General features: G+C 49.0%; 3 protein-coding genes and 1 long non-coding RNA gene across 6 annotated transcripts in view; 3 read left to right on the top strand and 1 right to left on the bottom strand.

Annotated features, from left to right (window-relative positions):
- The first annotated feature begins 103 nt into the window (after positions 1 to 103).
- Positions 104 to 19388, top strand: part of LOC127593551 (coagulation factor X) — a 53046-nt gene continuing 33761 nt past the window's right edge. Inside the window, exons 1-10 of one of the 3 annotated variants that reach the window (XM_052055083.1) lie at positions 104 to 455; positions 832 to 1166; positions 1258 to 1282; positions 1370 to 1483; positions 2040 to 2174; positions 2429 to 2706; positions 3809 to 3923; positions 5370 to 5566; positions 5710 to 5835; positions 5931 to 6212. In XM_052055083.1, the coding sequence (XP_051911043.1) occupies positions 419 to 455; positions 832 to 1166; positions 1258 to 1282; positions 1370 to 1483; positions 2040 to 2174; positions 2429 to 2706; positions 3809 to 3923; positions 5370 to 5566; positions 5710 to 5835; positions 5931 to 6173 (1605 nt within the window). In that variant the 5' untranslated portion in view covers positions 104 to 418 and the 3' untranslated portion in view covers positions 6174 to 6212. Of the gene's footprint in view, positions 456 to 831; positions 1192 to 1257; positions 1283 to 1369; positions 1484 to 2039; positions 2175 to 2428; positions 2707 to 3808; positions 3924 to 5369; positions 5567 to 5709; positions 5836 to 5930; positions 6219 to 19388 lie in introns of those variants that run through there. The other 2 variants (XM_052055073.1, XM_052055093.1) reach the window with 2 other exon arrangements.
- On the top strand, positions 7251 to 10591 carry clrn1 (clarin 1). The gene is made up of 3 exons (XM_052055730.1): positions 7251 to 7509; positions 8887 to 9066; positions 9950 to 10591. Exons 1-3 carry the CDS (start codon positions 7251 to 7253, stop codon positions 10213 to 10215), a joined length of 705 nt encoding a protein of 234 aa, XP_051911690.1. The 3' UTR covers positions 10216 to 10591.
- On the bottom strand, positions 8853 to 9552 carry LOC127594135 (uncharacterized). Its single transcript, XR_007960610.1, has 2 exons — positions 9137 to 9552; positions 8853 to 9064 (listed from the first exon to the last, which is right to left on the bottom strand). It is a non-coding gene; the product is annotated as an uncharacterized LOC127594135 (long non-coding RNA).
- LOC127596466 (zinc finger protein 335-like) overlaps positions 11321 to 19388 on the top strand; it is a 13572-nt gene continuing 5504 nt past the window's right edge. The window contains exons 1-14 of the mRNA XM_052058975.1: positions 11321 to 12027; positions 12836 to 13032; positions 13127 to 13406; positions 13516 to 13581; positions 13685 to 14695; positions 14967 to 15170; positions 15253 to 15417; positions 15498 to 15750; positions 17159 to 17336; positions 17418 to 17530; positions 18635 to 18653; positions 18816 to 18935; positions 19020 to 19096; positions 19225 to 19385. Coding sequence (XP_051914935.1) covers positions 12841 to 13032; positions 13127 to 13406; positions 13516 to 13581; positions 13685 to 14695; positions 14967 to 15170; positions 15253 to 15417; positions 15498 to 15750; positions 17159 to 17336; positions 17418 to 17530; positions 18635 to 18653; positions 18816 to 18935; positions 19020 to 19096; positions 19225 to 19385 — 2839 coding nt within the window. The 5' untranslated portion in view covers positions 11321 to 12027; positions 12836 to 12840. The remainder of the gene's footprint in view (positions 12028 to 12835; positions 13033 to 13126; positions 13407 to 13515; positions 13582 to 13684; positions 14696 to 14966; positions 15171 to 15252; positions 15418 to 15497; positions 15751 to 17158; positions 17337 to 17417; positions 17531 to 18634; positions 18654 to 18815; positions 18936 to 19019; positions 19097 to 19224; positions 19386 to 19388) is intronic.

Here is a 19388-nt window from a genome sequence, read left to right as displayed (position 1 = left end):
AACTTTCAGGGTGAAAGAATAACATTTGGGACGTTTTATTTTTAATTGTTGTCAAATATCAAAACGGGTTAAAGTTGACACACACGTTTTAAAGAAGTGATTTTTTTTTATTTTTTTTAACCTTTATTGAACAATTCAGAATACAATTCTCAGAAAACAAAACGAACGTGCTACCAATACATACATATTACAAACGTTGAAACAAAAAAGAATATTTTTAACCTTTATTGAACAATTCACAATACAATTCTCAGCAAACAGAAAACAAAACGAACGTGCTACCAATACATACATATTAAAAACGTTTAAACAAAAAAAGAATATGTCGTGCCGATGACGTCACGTATGGCGCACATCGATGTTTGAGTTCTAGCTAACGATTAACCGAACTGCCGTTTTAGCTCCAAAGTAACACCAAATGTCAATCGATGTCCGTCCTTCTGCGAATACACCAGGTAGGTCTGCAGTTGTCATTTTTTATACCCATTTTAATCGTTTTGTAACGTAGAAATACGGTACTCAGACTTCCTTACCTTAGATGTGTGGTTTGACCGAACAAATGTGATGTTGAACGCAACACTTGTACGTCGTGCTAGTTCTCACGTGTGCTTGGCAAACTTTGGTCTTGTTCAAGACGTTTAGTGCCATCCAAGCCTTGATTCCCTCCAGACGGGACAAAAAGAAGCCTTGAGGCAACGGGCGTCCATCTTGTGGAACTGTAGATTCAGCACACATCCTTCTTCCTTCCTTCTTTTCAAACGGCCTACGTATTGCTCCATCCTTTCTTTCGACGTACCTAACGACCAGCCAGGTGACCTCACTTCTTTGCAGACATGTTGACATCTGTCGCCACGACGATCTCACTACTGCTACTCGGCGCCGCCCTGGTGGAGAGCACAGGCGAGGCTCGCTCGGCCACTGCCGGCCGGCCGCGGATCCCGACGGCAATCCCGCCACCGATTCCACCGCCAACGTCTGCCGCCGCGGTGTTCCTGCGGCGCAACTCTGCCGAGCAGATCCTGCGCTCGACCGCCGCCGCAAGGAGGCGGCGAGCAAATGCCATGTTGCTGGAAGAGATGTTTCCTGGTGACCTGGAGCGCGAATGCTACGAGGAACGTTGTTCCCAGGAGGAGGCCGCCGAGATCTTCCAGTCGCGGGAGAAGACGGTGAGTCTTGCTTTCCTCTCTCGGGGTGGGGGGGGGGGGGGGGGGGGGGTCCTGCCATGATATGCTGCTATAGTCTGCTGTCACTCCCCAGCTGGAGTTCTGGTTCCGGTACACCAGTGAGTCCGTCCCGAAGCAGGAAGCGATGACATGACCAGGAAGTAATGAGGTTCCGCCACAGTAAACGGGAAGTTGTGCTTCCGCAGACTTGAGTCCGTGCGCCAGCAATCCCTGCGTGAATGGTGGCAAGTGCATGCTGGAGCGCGGGGATTTCCTCTGCCTGTGCCCGCCCCGATATCATGGCAGCACCTGCCACTTGGGTAACCACGGCGACCGCTCGCCTCGCGTGTGCATGTGTGTGTGTGTGTGTGTGTGTGTGTGTGTACGTGCATATTTGTGAATAGACAAGGTCTTGGATGGTAACCGGTTTGACCAAAAACTTTTTTGCAAAACTTGTCAACCTGGCCATCACCCGATGGTCATTTATTTGCTGTGTTTCGGACACAGGGAAAATGGTTCCATCGTCTCTTGACCCCTGAGCAAGTACCATATATTATTTAACATTCTTTTAATTGGAATAAATGCAAACATAAAATTGAACAACGTGAAGTGTGCTTACTCCACGGCAACCAGATTCAATCAATTGAGTCGATGCAAAGTGAATCGCAAAACTGAGAAGAAAAAACACATCCACAAGGGCGTATTTCCCTTGCAGATCATGACGAGCAACTGAGTCCCATCCCTAGTATATAAACGTGTATTTGTGTATTAGTATTGCAGTGTGTGTGTGTGCGCGTGTGTGCACGCATGTAGATGTAAAACTGCATGTGTATCTGTCTGAAAGTGTCAAAGTGTGTGGTGATTGTGTACCCGCAGAGGTGGCATCGTGCGTCTATAGAAACGGCGGCTGCCTGCAGTACTGCACGGACCTGCCAGGGGGCACTGCTGTTCAGTGTGGATGTGCTGACGGCTTCAAGCTGGAGTCTGATGGACGCAGTTGCTCCAAGACAGGTACCACCCACATCAGTGATCAACACTTGCTGTGACCAACACACGGGCACACACGCACAGAGACACAGAAACACATCAGCGTGTGGAATTTGAAAAAAAAAAAAATAATAATAACAATCTGTTGTTGGCATGTTTTCTGTTAGTTGATGGATCTGATGGAATGCCCACCTTTGGAAACACACACGCACACACACACGCTTGTGCGCATAAGCACGCGCACAATAAAAGTATGGTTTGTCTTTGCATGCGCTCAGTGGCCTTTCCCTGCGGCATCCAGCAGGCGGCAGTGTTGGAGCGGGGTCGTGCCCTCTGGAACCTCTCGGATGACGCCAACTTCACGGCACAAACAGACTTCCTCCTGGATGACGGCAATTTCACTGAGGAAATGGACGCCAACGTCACCGGGAACACGGAGGACATCTTGGATGGTGGCCGCGGCATCCGCTTCAACAATTCACAACGTATCGGAGAGTCACTCAACCCTCGCATTGTGGGAGGAGCCTTGGAGAGACTGGGAGGAAGTCCCTGGCAGGTACGGATAGAAAGCCTTCCATTTCCAGGAAAGGAAGACTTCAGTTTCCCCCATGGGAGGAATTTGGTTTGGATTAAGTGCATGGGTGGGCAAACTACGGCCCGCGGGCCGGATCCGGCCCATTGGTATTTTTAATCCGGCCCGCCGAAGATTGGTGCACAATTAAGGTTTGATTGCATTCATTTCGTTTGGACTTGTAATGGCGGGTATTTCAACAGCAGGTGGCGCTGTTCCTTCAAGTTGCAGAGCACAGGGAGGGAGGGGAAGACGAAGAAAGAGGGAGAGAGTAATGACCGTGGAAGGGAACGTGATACGTATCTGATTAAACGAAGCGGGGAACAAAGTACGAAACATTCAGGAGACGCCTGGAGTCGGAAAGACCCAAATCTACGAGACTTTGAAAAACAAGGAAGCGATTCTTACTCAGTCCGATTGTGGCAATTTCCATGCTCAGAGTGAATTGCTTGTGGCTCGAGTAAATGAACATTTCCTAGAATGGTTTGATTGTTATCATGTTAAAAACTTTAGGAGAGCAGTCAAATGTGCAGAGCGTGAACAACAGGGGGCTCAGTACACATCCTTGAGGAGAACCGGTGCTGTCGGTGGAGGAGAATGTTACATTATTACTGGCATACAAAGACATTGTGTTATCTTCTTTATTTTCTATTTCTATTTCTAAATTTCGGTCCGGCCCTCCACAATATTTTCTGCTTCTCATTTGGCCCCCCCTGGTTTAGTGGGTGAGAAGAGGTCAGGTGTGGGAATGGGCGAGGGTTGCGTTCCCACAATGGAAAGAGTTTGTTTCCCGGAGGGGAAGAGACCAGTTTTCGGGATTAAAGAGTTCCGTTTGCATTCCGTTGGGGATGCAGAAGAGTTCCGTTTCAGGAATAGCAAGCTTTTGGTTTGCGGAAATAAGAAGTTTTCAGTTTCCTGCCGGGAAAGCATTCCAATTTTTTTTTTAACTTGCTTCAACCAAATAACGATTCCAATTTCTTGATTTATGCCGGACTGACTTAGGACTTGCCTCATACTTCCAAATTAAAACTTGAGACTGACTTCTGAGTTTGAGTATGTGACCTACTCCCGCCTGTGCTGCCTTCAGGTTCTCATCCGTCGCGCCGACGGTTATGGATTCTGTGGAGGAACTCTGGTGTCGGATCGCTGGGTGATCTCGGCCGCGCACTGCTTCCAGCAGACCGCTCATCACGTCACCATAGGTCACGCGGCACCCTCACGCTAATCAACACGAGCAAAACACATCGGGCTGCCAAGATGGACCCCCACATGCCTTCGGTGTTGTTAGCATGCGCTACCTCCAGGGCTGTACATTTAGGCTAAGTGTTAGCGACGGTTTGCACTTTAAAGGGGGCCGATGCTCACTTTAAAGTGGGTGTCACCTACAAGGCTTGACCAAAATGGCGTCCAGAAATGCACTGGGAAATTTACACGAGCCTAGCTAGCTAGCTAGTTTAGCTAAATCAATTTTTCCAAGTTCGCTCATTATAGCCTTTTGCAAGCTGAGCTGGGATCGATCATTCCCTGCGCAACTGTAATGTCAGTTCCGGTCGAAAGGAGGTGGCAAAATGCCCCCCCCCCCCCACCCTCCAGCCCAGAGATGAATAAAAACTAAAAGATTAGCGCATTTTTTTATTGGCTTTTGTCGCCGAGTTTTGGGAGTCGAAAGAAACCTTTTCCGCTCTTTCCCAACCGACCATTACAGCCAACAAGAACTTGCCTACAAGGCTTGACCAAAATGGCGTCCAGAAATGTACTGTGGGAAACTTACACGAGCCTAGCTAGCTAGCTAGTTTAGCTAAATCCAGGATACTTACGGAGGTGTCAAATTTCTGGACGCCATTTTGGTCAAATCCAAGTCCAAAAAGTAAAAAAGCTTCCAGGAGCTGGCTTTTTACTTTCTGGACATAAATTTGACACCTCCGTAAGTATCCTGGATTTAGCTAAATTAGCTAGCTAGCTAGGCCAAGTCCAAAAAGTAAAAAAGCATCCAGCAGCTGGCTTTTTACTTTCTGGACATAAATTTGACACCTCCGTAAGTATCCTGGATTTAGCTAGACTAGCTAGCTAGCTAGGCTCGTGTAAGTTTCCCACAGTGCATTTCTGGATGCCATTTTGGTCAAATCCAAGTCCAAAAAGTAAAAAAAGCTTCCAGGAGCTGGCTTTTTACTTTTTGGACTTGGATTTGACACCTCCGTAAGTATCCTGGATTTAGCTAAACTAGCTAGCTAGCTAGGCCAAGTCCAAAAAGTAAAAAAGCGTCCAGCAGCTGGCTTTTTACTTTCTGGACATAAATTTGACACCTCCGTAAGTATCCTGGATTTAGCTAAACTAGCTAGCTAGCTAGGCTCGTGTAAGTTTCTCACAGTGCATTTCTGGATGCCATTTTGGTCAAATCCAAGTCCAAAAAGTAAAAAAAGCTTCCAGGAGCTGGCTTTTTCCTTCTGGACTTGGATTTGACCCCTCTGGATATTTATCAGCCACAGATCAGCGATAATTTGTTACAAGAATGTTCGCCACAGGTTAGCTGCTGTATATATAGGATACGCTACGCACAGGCTAGTTATAACTGACTTGTGTGTTGGCTACAGGTTAGCTGCTGTACTGAATATTCAATCTCTGCGCGTTTGTGTGTGTTGCACCCGAAGGAGACTACGACAAGCAGCGTCGCGATCCCGGCGAGCAGAACATTCCGGTGGAGCGAGTCCTGCCTCATCCCCACTACCACGATTTCACCATGGACAGCGACGTGGCTCTGGTCTACCTGGCCCGGCCTGTCGTCAGGGGGCCCAGCGCCATCCCCGCCTGCTTGCCCGACCCCCACCTGTCCAAAAAGCTCCTCAAGGTGGCCGCACGTGGAGATGCTTAACCTTACCCCATCGTTAGCGCATTATGCTTTTACGGGGAGCCAGTTGGTGGCTACATGAATGTGAAAAATGAACACGTAACCAATTTTTGGACTGGATGTGCTTTATGCGTCTGCTCCAGGAGGACAACCGGGGGCTGGTGACAGGATGGGGGGCCACCCATTATCTGCGCCGGTCCTCTCGATTCCTCAGGAAGGTGGCGCTCCCGGTGGTCAACCAGCGCGCCTGCGCGGGGTCGACGGAGCAGGTGAGCTCTTGCGTCAGGCAAGAATTAGGATGCAGATAGCCTGTAACAACCCACCCCCCCTCGCCCCCCCTTCCTCCCTCCCTCCCCCCTTACAGGTAATCACAGACAACATGTTCTGCGCAGGCTACGTAGACGCCCCCATGGACGCGTGCAGCGGGGACAGCGGCGGCCCCTTCGTAGTCAACTACCGGGGAACCTGGTTCCTAACTGGCGTGGTTAGCTGGGGCGAGCGCTGCGCCGCCAAAGGCAAATATGGCGTCTACACACGCCTGGGGAACTTCCTGAGCTGGATCAGGACCACCATGGAGAAGGTGGACCGCAACGCCACGCTCAGCTGAGCCCTCGACCGTTCTTCTTTCCTGGGCTGGATGGAGGAAGTGGGCGGTGACCGACCGATGGCGGTATTTTAGACGTTTCGGTATGACTGTAATTACAGGAACAGGAATGCAAATTTATGCTAATTACTGAGTTGTTGGGGGCGCTACAATGTTCAATTTGGCTTCAGAGGGCGTGCGTCTGAATAGGAGAGGGCTCGGCGGAGCGATTTCAAAATGCTTCCAGCAATAGGCCAACCGGTGCTAAAAGCGTCCACGCTACTTCTAGATACGCTGCTACGTAACCACCAAATATGGGCAAGCTTATGCCGGGACCGCTGTTGCCGTAGAAACCAAAGTGTTGGCAATCGTTGAACTCCATATTGGTTACATTCACGTCACAATGTTTATGGACACCCTGTTGTTTCTATTCCCGGCGTTGCCTTGCGTTAGTACTGGACAGTTTTCGGCCTTCGGGCTTGGAGGCTGTTCCGATCATTTCATCATTTCCTGAAAAAAAACAAATGACACCTGTGCTGAACAAAAGACAAGGCAGCATCATTACTTTTAGAAGATGATGAATTCAGCCTCGGCGTCTTGGTGTCATCAAATCCGAGTGTGAATCTTTTTTTGTGAATGGTCGACATGAAAAGAAAGGGAAAATGCAGAGTGGCACAGTCCAAGGTAAAAGGCAGCAGGAACAGGCACATTTGTTTGCAGTCAATTTCCATTGATTGTTTCATTGTTTTTGGTTTTCAATTTGGAAGGGTTCAGTCCCAAAAAGGTGAACAACTACCGGTTTAGAGTCACCAGTTAACCTAACACGCATATGACAGGAAGTACACGAAACAAAAGCCTAGGGAGAGTTCCCAACTCCACACCAGAAGTTTGGAGCTCAGATTTGAACTCCCAACCTCAAAACCGAATTAAAACAAACAAAAAAAACCTTTTTGATTAGCGGGTATCCACATTATTGTCTGACATCTTGGGTCACCCGGGCCACATTCTCGGGCTCCGCCCCTATTCAGGCGCGGCGCGGTCGCCATGGAGACGAGGCGGGGGGTGGGGTGGGGGGGGCGGTAATTGAGGGCAGGCCGATCCATGGCTGCGGCGCGGCGAAACAAGCGTCTTCTGCTATGCTTCGGAGGCGCGCTGGCGGCTTGCTGCGCGCTGGCGGCCGCCGTCTGCGCTGGACCTCCTCGCTGGCTGGACGGCTTCGTCCTGTGCAGAACCGGAGCGGAGCTCGTCAACGCCACCGGGAGCGAGCTCGACAAGTTCGTGGGGCGTCTCGCCTACGGACTCTTCCACGGAGAGAGGGTCAAGACCTGCGGCTTGGGCGGCAGGACCTCACGATTCTCAAGTAACATTATTTTTTCCTCCCCCTTGTATAATATTGCTTGTCGATAACAGCAGAACATGGAAGACAATTTTGAACCCCTCCCACCCCCACTACAACCCCTGAAATTCCAACTAATCCATGCAAACGAGTTGTTTTCATTTTATATATAAAATATTTGCTTATGATCAGGAAAATCTATTTTATTATTGGTTTTTTTATTTTATTTATAGTGCCTAGCTAAGTTTCTTCTAGACCACAGGTGTCAAACCCAAGGCCCGGGGGCCAGATCTGGCCCGCCGCCTCATTTGATGTGGCCCGCGAAAGTACATCAAAGAGCTCTCATGTTGCTTGATAAAGTCTGTACCAACATTTCAAATTCTCTCAAATTTCTAATAAAGAAGAGTGATACTGTAAGCATTTTCTTGTGACCAAACCTCTCATTACGGTCACTTAAACAACAGGTGAATCAACCGTTATTCTTGACTTCTTGATATGGTTTCAGTCAACACGGCCCTCCAAGGGGAACGGTAACTCAAATGTGGCCCACAACAAAAAATGAGTTTGACACCCCTGCTCTAGACCAGTTAGCATATACAAGCTAGCAAGTCCTCTTGAGCAAAAATTCATTAGCATTCATGTGCAACCTTATCACTGATATTACTGTAAAACTAAAAATTTAAATAACTCCTAAAGATGTGATCGTGAGTTTCATTGTATGAGGCTTTGTTAGCCACTTTTCTGGAAAACATACCCAAAAATGACAAGTTCTCTCACGTTTTGGTGCTTCAATTGTCCACCAGTTCGCTAACGACTCATAAACACATATACTTTGCAGGAGGCCAATTGCTACCAACAATTAAAATATATATATATATAAACAGGAACATGCTAAAGTTTCATCTCATCAATAATAAAAAACAGCAGCGCCTCCTTTCAATTATTCAAAAAGTTGTTGACACCGAAGACGTGAATATCGCTTCCATATGTTTTGGTCACATGTCACTGTACACGATTTGAGATGTGATATGTGACACGGTGTAGGAAGTCAGTGAAATTCAACGTCGTTCTTTTTATCTGTAAAAGTCTTTGCTTAGTTTCGAGGAAGCTTGGCATTTTGTCTGCACAATTGGCAGGAGAACAACTTGTGGACGCGAGTGGACAGTCGGACAAGTTGATTGTCTCACGTTATATGAGAGCGGTGATCCAGCGCTAACAAGTTCTCAATGACCTGTCATTGTTTCTGCCTCGCCGCTTCACTGCAACGTCGCCGGGCCTCCACACGTTGCCAACCTCGTGTCTGTGTGTGTCTTCGATGTTGTCCTCACCGTTGAAATGTCTTCGCTCTGTCTTTTAAGTGTGTGAAGTTTGATCTTTTTTTTTTTTTTGTGGTTGCGGCAGTCTTTTCAGAGTTGATGGGCGCCATCCCAGCAGGTCTCCACGTGACCATCATCTTCTTCTGCAGCGCATTGATCGTCTTCTCGTCCGTGTCAAGCGGCTTCTTCTTCTTCAACGCCTTTGGACGTCCTTACGAGACGCTGCACGGCCCTCTGGGACTTTACTTGTGGACGTCCATCTGCTGTGAGCAAGTAAAATGATTATTAAGCAGGACTGAACATTGCCATCTAGTGGCTTCGGGTGTGTAGCACACCGTTGTGATTCTTCAATCGGTATTATGCTCCCATTTTCTAATCGGCTTCTGCTCATGAGGGTCACGGGCATGCTGGAGCTTCTCCCCCGACAACTTCGGGCAGTATACGGGTAACGGAAACTGCCATTCGTGCTCACACACCCACCTCGGGAAAATTTAGAGCAGGAAATGATCCAATATGTATGTCTGTGCGGTCTAGTGCCTGCAGTACTCTTCCATACCGGCAGGGAGCAGCAGCAGCTAGCTAATCGCCTTACTCTTCGAGACACGCGACGTTTCCGGCGCGAGGCAAAGTTATGTTTCATTTGGATTTACTTTGACCGGACCCGAAGCGGCTAAAGCAATAGCCTGGCTGCTGTAAAAACTAAAAACAGAAAGAATGAGAGCTATGGACGAAGAGCTTTGTGTGTCTTCTATCGATTGCTGCCAGGATATCGGCTCTGTTTTCATCCAAACCGTTGATTACACTGAGTGAGAATAAATATTATATAGGTTATAATATATTATATATTATAAAATATTGGATTGGTGTTGATTTGATTCCTAGTCAAGGTGTTATAATAAAACGTTATTTTTTCAATGTTAAAAAAAACACAATAACAATATAACACTTAATTGTTTAAATACTTTTAAAAAAATATTTTTTTTCAACAACTCAGGAAGTCTGCAATGTTCGTTTGAAGTGGACATTTTAGGTGCTGTCCGGACATCCTTAAAAGACAAACTTGACAATTGACACTCAGCAACATTAAAACGCGTGATTTGTCGTCGATAAATAGTTTTCAGAAATAACTGTTGATCATATCCTGGCAGGTGTGTGCAGCTTCCTGGTTGTGGTTCTGTTCGCGTCCGAGGTGAAGATTGAGCGTCTGTCGGAGCGCATCGCCAACTTCGAGGAAGTGACCTTCGTGTTCCAGACGCACGGCGAGCGCTTTGACGTCTGCTTCTGGAGCCTCCTCGTCGTCTTCTTCCTGCACGCGCTCAACGTGGCGGTGATTCGACTGGCGGGGATGAATTTCCCCATGTTGTGGGGGAAAAACTCGGACCAGAGTGGTGGCGCCGCCGACCTCATGTACTGAATCGAAATATATTTCTTCACATGGCACAGCTAGCTACTGAGCAACACCGTGAGTCAAAAAAAGGGTTTTCAAATCGGTATAACCCCATTGAGACTAACTGAATGCCATAAATCAATCGAAGCCCGTAAATAACCTTTTTTGGGTCTTGTTTTTAACAAAGAACAATCGCACTCTATTGTATGAAACCATTTAAAGAAAACAATTGTGCTATGGTGTTGAATGTTTGCCTTTAAGGGGAGTGGCCTAGTGAGGGACATCGGGAAGGCGCTGCTTAGTCTTCATTTAAGTTTCTGAACGTGCATTTTGGGCATAATGTAGCTCTTTGCTAGTGTTTTCATTTTATATTTGTATTTGTTAATAAATGGCTGAAATTGCATTGGGGGGTGTGGCTCTCCTTGCCCACATGCAAGGGCATTGCATTAGCTTAGGCAATTGCTCCATTTCACTTCACTCGAGTGGGAGTGTACCATTTTTTTCTTAGACCGCTGAATCTTTGACATTGGCTGGCGACGGGGTCATTGTTTGTGCCTTGAAGCTGGCTGGCGACCAGTCTGTTGTTCGTCTACATGAGCCCATTATTGACTCGCGATCAAATAATAGGTCACAAAAAAGACTGCTTCAAAGTTCTTGATTCATTTTCTAAAATTAGCCCTGCGACGTCTGGCCGACTTGTGGGGGTGGGGGGGGGGTGGGGGGGGGGCCAACAACGTCTACAAAATGGCACATATTCCTCCGCGTGAAAAGGCGTGATACGCCTTGCACGAAAGGCAATAGTCCGCTCGTTTATTTACAATAACAAACTTAATGATAAGTAACCGCCTACAAAACTGTTTCGATACGAATAACCAACAATCGTCTAAATTTGTTAGCACACCAGTGTCTGTTGTGCGAATCGGTTTGATCAAAACAATAAATAAGACCCGGCCACACGAACAGGAAGCGAGGAGATTCTCATGGCGCCCGACTAGAATGAAGCGACAATTACCTCTTACCGATGCCTGTACTATATAGCGCCGCTAGGCTTCAGGACACGCATCCACTCGGATAAACACGGTAAGAAAAAAAACCGTAAAAACGCTCGGTAGGTTATGATTGTTTTATTTTGGTCAGGGAGAGCGTTTGGGCGATCTGGCGGAGCTTTGAGGCCCTCGAGGTCCCCAGTTGAGCTTCCGAGAATGCCTGATGTAAAAAAAGGTCCGCCTGTTGGAAAATGGCGACGCGGCGCAGGCAGGATCAAGGGCAGCTAGGCCATGAGCTACTGCATGCTAAAGTACTGAAGTACAATACTCTAGTTTTGGACCTTGTTGCGACCCAAACTTGGACTTTATCGACTCTGGAAAACGTGTTTGGTTGCGTTCATATCCGACAGCCTTTGAATATAGTTGGACATTACTGTATCATGTTTGAATATCATTACCCGTTAATGGCGTTCGAGGTTAAGCCCGAGAAGGAAAGCGAGTTTGGGGCCAATATGTCGTTAAACGTCCAAAATATTCTCCACATTATCGACTTGTTATGTTGTCATTCATTGCCTTGGTGGTGAAAACACTTCAAAGATTTGTGGACGACTCACGTTATGTCCACGGTTGTGCCTACACTCCCACAGAACTAGGCTGACAAACATGCTTTAACCCAACCCAGTGCTTTTCAAACTTTTACACCAAGAGCCATCGACAACCCCCCCCCCCCCTAAAAAATAGCTTACCAAGTACTGTACTGTACCATCGTCACAACCAACATTAACCCCTAAACAGAGTGGCGGGCCCAAGAGTTTAGTGAAACCGATCAGGTTTTTGTCCCTGAAAAATAAAGGTAATCATTGTCAACACTGTAACGTGGGTTGAAGATTAACACTGTACTGTATTCAAATATGGGGGGGGGGGTGGGCGGGGGGGTACTGTAATTATGTAATGATTCAAGTCAAATGCATTGCACAAACTTCAAACCCACACTGGACTAAAATAAACGATTAAAAACAGTTCTCAAAGTTTGAGTTTCAAATGTGTTGTACTTGAGTTACTTTCAACAAAACTGTACTTCAATGTACTGGACCGGATTTAAAGATTTTTTTTTTTAAAGGCAGCTTTAACCAACCCCTCCACTCTTATCACATTGATTGGATTTGTGACTGACTCTTGTCATGAGCTTTGGCCTGACATTTTCCACTGTGCACTATGAATGCTTACAAGTTGTTTCCAATAAACGCACGAGAACATGAATTTGTTACGGTTTGTCTGCGATGATTCAGACAAAGATCAGATCTCATTTTATGAACGCTTTCCCTGTTCCCAAAGGGCTTCGGAAGTCTGTGTTTTTAATATTTTGACTCATGGTCCACAAAATGGTGTCACTGGCCCCACCTACTACTTAAAAAATAATAACGTATTCATCAAAACACAGCATTGTTACGTTTGTGAAGGTGAAACTCGCATGAAGGAATCATCTCCGGTGTGGGACAAATAAAGGATATCTTAATTAATTAATCTGTAATTAATTAATCTTAATGACATAAAATGCCTGGCCTGCAAATGCATACGATACCCACAGTTTTGAATAATTAGGAGTACTGTAGTTTTATTACTTGTCCGTGCAGAGACTGATCTTCTACTTTCCTGTCCAGTCGTGATGGATTCTGACGAGAATGAGGTGGAAAGCAGCAGCGACGCCGGCCCCTCCGGCATGGAGGAGCCGTCGGAGAGCGGCATGGGTATGGAGTCGTCGGAGGCCATGTTGGCCGACAGCAGCGACGCCGCCTCCTCTCACGTGCAACCGCCCGAGTCGGACTGTCATGTGGGACAGAGCTCCGAGGGATTTGTGGTAAGACATCGCAAATGAGTTCAACGGCGGAACCCCCCAACCCCCACCCTTGTTTCTCATAGCAACCAATGACATCACCTCGATCCTTCTCCAGGTCTTCATCCCGGAGACCAGCTCCAGCACGGACGTCCGAGTGTCCTCGGTTCACCTCCCGGACTCCTCCTCGGTGGCCCAGTCCACCAGCGTTTCCAGCGTGTCCACGGTGACTCAGTCGGTGCTGGTTTCTGAGTCGGTCCAAGTGCTGGTTCACTCCAGCGCCGCCGCCTCGGAAGGAGCCATGATGGTGTCCGACTCCACCGCCTCGACCTCATCCGACTTAGGCTCGGCCATCGACAAGATCATCGAGTCCACCATCGGCCCGGACATCATGAACGGTCTGGCGATGCCTTCCGACACTTTGCCACGGAACGGACGATTAAATGCTCGGATGTTTGGATTGACGTGAAAGGCAAACGTCGTATCTGGATTTCCTTCCCCCCGCAGGTTGCATAGCCGTCACCAGTGCGGAAGACCGAGACGCGGAACCGACCCGATATCTCATCCTACAAGGTGCAGATAATGCGATCTGCCGTTCGTTTGTGTGTCGGGCTCGTATTCGACTCGCACATCCGCCGTCACTGGGCGGGGTTTTCATCCCTTCCCTCTTCTTTAGGTGCTCCCATGGTCGCCCACATGTCCTCTTCGGCCCTGTCGAATCGTATCGCCATCGAGGCACTTTCCGAGGGTCCCACGTCCACCTGTCTGGACCAAGGAGACATGCAGAGAAGCCCGGAGCCCGACCAGCCCGACGACCGACCCGGACACTCCGGCTACCCGGAAGACAGCAGCAGTCATCCGGATCAGCCCCAGCACTCTCACCCCTCCCAGTACATGGACTGCTCCGCGGATGGCCCGGACCAAACGGGGGAGTCCTCGCCTTCCTACGCCGAGTGCTCCGAAGAACCCGACCAGACGCGCTCCCGCTCGGGCTTCGCCGACTACAGCGGCGACAACAGCGACCAGGACCTGCCCGGGTACGTGGAATGCAGCAGGGCGGATTCCAACCCCACCGACCTGGGCCACTACGCGGCGGAGTGCAGCGCCAGGTATCTGCGCGGCGCCCATGACGGCGAGCGGCCGCATCACTCGCGGGGCTACATCGACAGCAGCGCCGATCACCAGACGCAGACCGGCAGGCAGTACGGCGTCGCCGCCGCCGCCGATTCGGAGCAACCCGAGTGTTCCCGTTACGCGGAGAACAGCAACGGCCCCGATGCGTCTCTCTATACTGACGACAGCTCCTCGTCAGAGCAGCCCGTCGCCGACGCGGCGGATTCCGGGGGGTTGGCGGAGACGGCCGAGTGCAGCCAGAGCCAACCGGGGCTCTACATCAGCAGCAGCGGCACCTACGCGTCCGACACCAAGCCCGCCGCGGCGCCGCCGAGTCTCGGCGGCAGCCAGGATGACCCTTGGCAGGAGGAAGCCGCCCCGGGCGGGGACGTGCACGTGGACGCGTCGGCCGTGGCTGAAGGTTCCGGAGACCGGCCGCCCAACTTGGCCGAACTGGAGGAGATGATGGAAGTTGTGATCGTTCAGCAGTTCAAGTGCAAAATGTGTCCGTACAAGAGCGTCTCCAAAGACACGCTGATTAACCACATGAGGGACAAACACTTCAAACCCGCAGGTAGGCTAGCGTGCTGGATTTGATCCGGGGATCGAACTTAGCTTGTCAAGTGGGTCAAAGGCGTCATGCCGCAATGAGCGTCCGCTACAAGCTAAGCTTGAAAGCAACAAGAAGCGAAAAGAGATCGTCTCCCTTCTCCTGTCCCACGTAGATCCGCTTCAATTCCAAGCTGCGACTCCCAGTTCTACATATGCATCGGCACTTGTGTCGTGATACTCATTCAAATTTAGATATTTTTTTTTTTTACCGACTGCTTATGTTATGCCTCCAGGGGGTTTGCAAACCAAGCGCAAACGTGGCCGACCTCCCAAAAACTCCGCGCCGGCTCCCCAGCAGGCAGACCAAGAGAAGAAGGACGCGACGGTTCTGGAAAGAAGAGCAAAGCAGGCAAAGGTGTCGGCATCGCATCAAGCTGAAGAGGATGAAGATCAGGAAGACCAGGTTCCGGATGCGGGTGCGATTGATGACTCTGAAGGTCGGTCTTGGGTTTAGCGTTGATCAGGTGGGGCGCGTCTCATTTCATCTCGAATGCTCATCATTGCTCGTTTGTGCCTCAGAGGACAGTAACTACAACCCAGCAGAAGAGGACTGCCGCGGAAGACTACCCGCCATTTTGAAAAAACGCACCCCTCCCATCTCTTCCTCCTCTCACGCTCGTCCGCAGCGTCGAGTTGGCCGCCCGAGAAAATACAACCTTCTGGAAGAAGCTGACGACAGCCAAGGTGGGTGGTCGTCGACGACGACGGCAGAGGTGTCCTAAGTTTGAGCCAAGTTTCAAGACCTCTTCATGTCCTCCCAACAGCGGCGGAGAGTTTGGCGAAGAAGCCGAGAGCCGACCCCGGCGCGGTGGACGAGGCCAGCTCCTCGGGCTTGGACAACGGCGGCGGCGGTCTGGCGGCCGACGGGGACGAGGTGGAAGTGGTGGTGAGCCAGTCGGACTCCGAGAACAAAGACCCCTCATCCAACTCTCAGCAAGAAGAATTCTTTGAGAGGAAACGAGGCCGCCCCTCCAAGTGCTTCCTTCGCAAGAAATACAAGAAGCATTTGAGTCGCAAGTAAGTGCCCCTTTCTCCTCGCCTTTTTCCACGTCTTTCAAGGTTTGGAGGTTCTATCTTTTCTTTTTCTTTTTTTTTTTTTTTTCGCCCTATGGAGAAAATTTGGTGTGTCAGCGTGATGTCGAGCTACAGTTGAGGCGGCGCCAAACTGTGGCCCAACAGTGTTTCCGGACACCCACAAGTGCTCACGTTCTAAATATTAGCGTCCAAATAGCCTCTTGAAATCAATTACCGTCCTTCCATCCATCTTCTACCGCTTATCCGGGGCCGGGTCGCGGGGGCAACAGCTTTAGCAGGGTAGCCCAGACTTCCCTCTCCCTAGCTACTTCTTCCAGCTCTCCCCGGGGGATCCCGAGGCGTTCCCAGGCCAGCTGGGTGACATAGTCTCTCCAGCGTGTCCTGGGTCTTCCTCGGGGTCTCCTCCCGGTGGGACATGCCCGGAACACCTCACCAGGGAGGCGTTCAGGAGGCATCCGAATCAGATGCCCAAGCCACCTCATCTGGCTCCTCTCGATGTGGAGGTTGTAAATGAAGGCAATTTAATCAGTCCCTCCCCAACTCCCCAATACTTCTTTTTTTTAATATTGACAAATCAATTACATTTTGAAGAATTCATTCCAGAGTCCAAACTGTCCGACACCCCCCCCCCCCAAAAAAAAACTTTAATGAATCAGGCTGATGAGCATCTGCTTTTGTTTCCACGTCACTTGGCAATTGTCGATACGGCTTTTCAAATACAATCTTTCGATCTTTTTTTTTTTTTTTCCTCACCCCACAAAAATCGGACTCTCCATTGTAATCATTTTTTTTCTCTCCACATCTGAAAAAAAAAAAAAAGCAAATGACAACTTCCTGATTGGAAAAAAATGTATTTGCTTTGTGTGTGTTTTTTTTAACTCTTTCAGCACCAGCCAATGCTGGACCAAGTCTGAAAAGACGTTTAAAAACGTCTTTGGGAGTGAATGAGTTAATTGACATCTGCTTGACCATATTTAAATAATTTGCACCATTTTTTTTGTGGTGGGGGGATATTTAGCGTCATTCACTCCATGATTAGTTTCCACAGGACTACTTTTTTTTTTTTTTTTTTTTTAATCTTTCACCAAATCACATGCAAACGATTGCTCAGTTTTCCGCGTCTTGATAGGAATTGAAGTTGCCAGTTGCTGCTTTGAAAATAAGTCGCTCGGGGTGGCTCAAAACCAAATCGCTTTGGTTCTCCACACTGACCGCTCGTGTCAATCATGGCCCACCTTCTCGTTTTGTAGCCATGTTGAGCAGAGCGCGTCGGGGGAGGATCTCCTTTAATCGACCCCCAACGCTCCCATTTTACATTTCTATAAATCATCTTGACAAATAAAATGGACTTCACCACCGCCGGTGACGCCGAGTTTTCCTCTCCCTTCAGTCGGTACTTCAAATCCCTCAAGCCGCTCCTGAGACCTCACAGCTGCTGGATCTGCGGCTCGCGCTTCCTCACGCAGGAAGATCTGCGCTTCCACGTGGACTCCCACGAAGGCAACGAGCCGGAGCTCTTCAAATGCCTCCAGTGCAACTACCACTGCAAGCGCTGGTCCTCGCTCAAGGTGCTGGAGGTGCCCCGTCGCTCGCGCCGCACTTTAGCTGCTCTGTGCGTGTGTAACTTTGCGTGGGTGTGTGCCTTGCAGGAGCACATGTTCAACCACGAAGGTACGAAACCTTTCAAATGCGACAAGTGCGATTACTCGAGCGTGTACAAGAAAGATGTCATCCGTCACTCCGCCGTTCACAACAAAGAAAAGTAAGTTTCGTTGTGTTTCATCGGGAAAGGTCCCGTCGCAAAAGTTGCGTTATGTTTGTCATTGTTTTCCCCCACCGGAAAAGTTAGTGACCTGAAATCAGGGGGGGGGGGGGGGGCGCCCAACCTTTATTGACCAAAGAGCACAACCCGAGGCTTGAGACGCACTTTTGCAGCGTCTCCAGTCCAAGAACGTAGCTAACCTAGCTTACGTGTTTGAAAATGGCGCTCCAGATGTACATTCTGTGCCAGTGCCATCGGTCAATTGCAAATGAAACAAACGCAACGCGTACTAACAAAACAAAACAAAATGGCAAATACCCCCCCGCCCCCATTTCCTCCTACACCCCTCACAATCGACTTGGGACTGATCTACCGGCCGATCGCGATGGACGTATTGGGCACCCCCGACCTTCAATGAATCATGTATTATTATTTATTGCATTGTTGAACTCATTCAGGGCGGCGGGGTAGTCCAGTGGTTAGCACGTCGGCTTCACAGTGCAGAGGTACCGGGTTCGATTCCAGCTTCGGCCTCCCTGTGTGGAGTTTGCATGTTCTCCCCGGGCCGGCGTGGGTTTTCTCCGGGTGCTCCGGTTTCCTCCCACATTCCAAAAAACTTGCGTGGCAGGCTGATTGAACACTCTAAATTGTCCCTAGGTGTGAGTGTGAGTGCGAATGGTTGTTCGTTTCTGTGTGCCCTGCGATTGGCTGGCAACTGATTCAGGGTGTCCCCTGCCTACTGCCCGAAGACAGCTGGGATAGGCTCCAGCACCCCCCGCGACCCTAGTGAGGATCAAGCGGCTCGGAAGATGAATGAACTCATTCAGTAGCAGCCAATTCTGGACCAAGTCTGAAAAGACGTCCTTTGACGTCTTTGGGAGCGAATGAGTTAATTACGTTTTTTTTTTTAAGTGCAAAAATGTCCATCTATTTTCTATAGATTTGGTCCTCATTCGTATACTCTTCTTCTTATATATTATTAGTATTTCACATGTACATTGGGAATTTCTCCATTGTGAGACAAATAAAGGTTTTCTTCGTATCTTATTAGCGTCGGATGTGTGCCGCAGAATTTCTAACTGTCTGTATCTTTGCTTCCGCCAGGAAAAGAAAGACGGATGCGGTAAGTTTTTGCCATTTATTCGGGCTTCGCCTGTCAAATGGACTTTTTAATATCTTCCATCGCCAGCAAGTCAATTTTCCATCACCTGAGGCCAAAATGGCAGCCGTCCATTTTTGAACCCTTGACGGGTCAGCTTTTTGTCCTTTCCTTCTTTTTTTTTAGCCGGCGGCGACGGTCACCGAGTTCCCGTGTCCCGTGTGTCACAAAATTTACCCCATGCAGAAGAGGCTGACTCAACACTTGAAGACCCACAGCGCAGAGAAGCCGCATATGTGCGATAAGGTCCGTCCGGCTAGCCCAAATGTTAGCAACCTGACGGTCCCGCTCGAAAACACGTCATCTGATTCTTCCTTTCCGTTCTTGCAGTGTGGCAAATCCTTCAAGAAGCGCTACACATTCAAAATGCACCTCCTGACGCACCTTCAGAGTTTGGGAGACAGCACGTCAGTAATACGCATTTCGTAATAACGTACCGCTTTTAGCAACTTTTTTACAACAATCCACAATTTCTTGCTAACTTTTTTGTTCAGCCATTCGGGACTTAACCCAGCCGCGTTGTGTGGTCGTTCAGGTTCAAATGCGAATTTTGTGACTACACTTGTGCCAACAAGAAGCTGCTGCTCAACCACCAGCTGTCCCACACCAGCGACCGACCCTTCAAGTGCAGCCACTGCAAATACACGACCTCCAAAGAAGACTTCCTTGTGTCCCATCTGGCCATTAAGCATACAGGTC

Source organism: Hippocampus zosterae, chromosome 2, assembly GCF_025434085.1.
Source record: "Hippocampus zosterae strain Florida chromosome 2, ASM2543408v3, whole genome shotgun sequence".
Classification (NCBI taxonomy): domain Eukaryota; kingdom Metazoa; phylum Chordata; class Actinopteri; order Syngnathiformes; family Syngnathidae; genus Hippocampus; species Hippocampus zosterae.
This window is presented reverse-complemented; position numbering and strand designations above follow the sequence as displayed.

Excerpts from the sequence above, each read along its gene's own strand:
- clrn1 (XM_052055730.1), top strand. The coding sequence starts at position 7,251 with ATGGCTGCGGCGCGGCGAAACAAGCGTCTTCTGCTATGCTTCGGAGGC. Across the intron at positions 7,510-8,886 it reads CAGGACCTCACGATTCTCAA|TCTTTTCAGAGTTGATGGGC; the intron begins GTAACATTATTT and ends TGGTTGCGGCAG. Across the intron at positions 9,067-9,949 it reads CTTGTGGACGTCCATCTGCT|GTGTGTGCAGCTTCCTGGTT; the intron begins GTGAGCAAGTAA and ends ATATCCTGGCAG.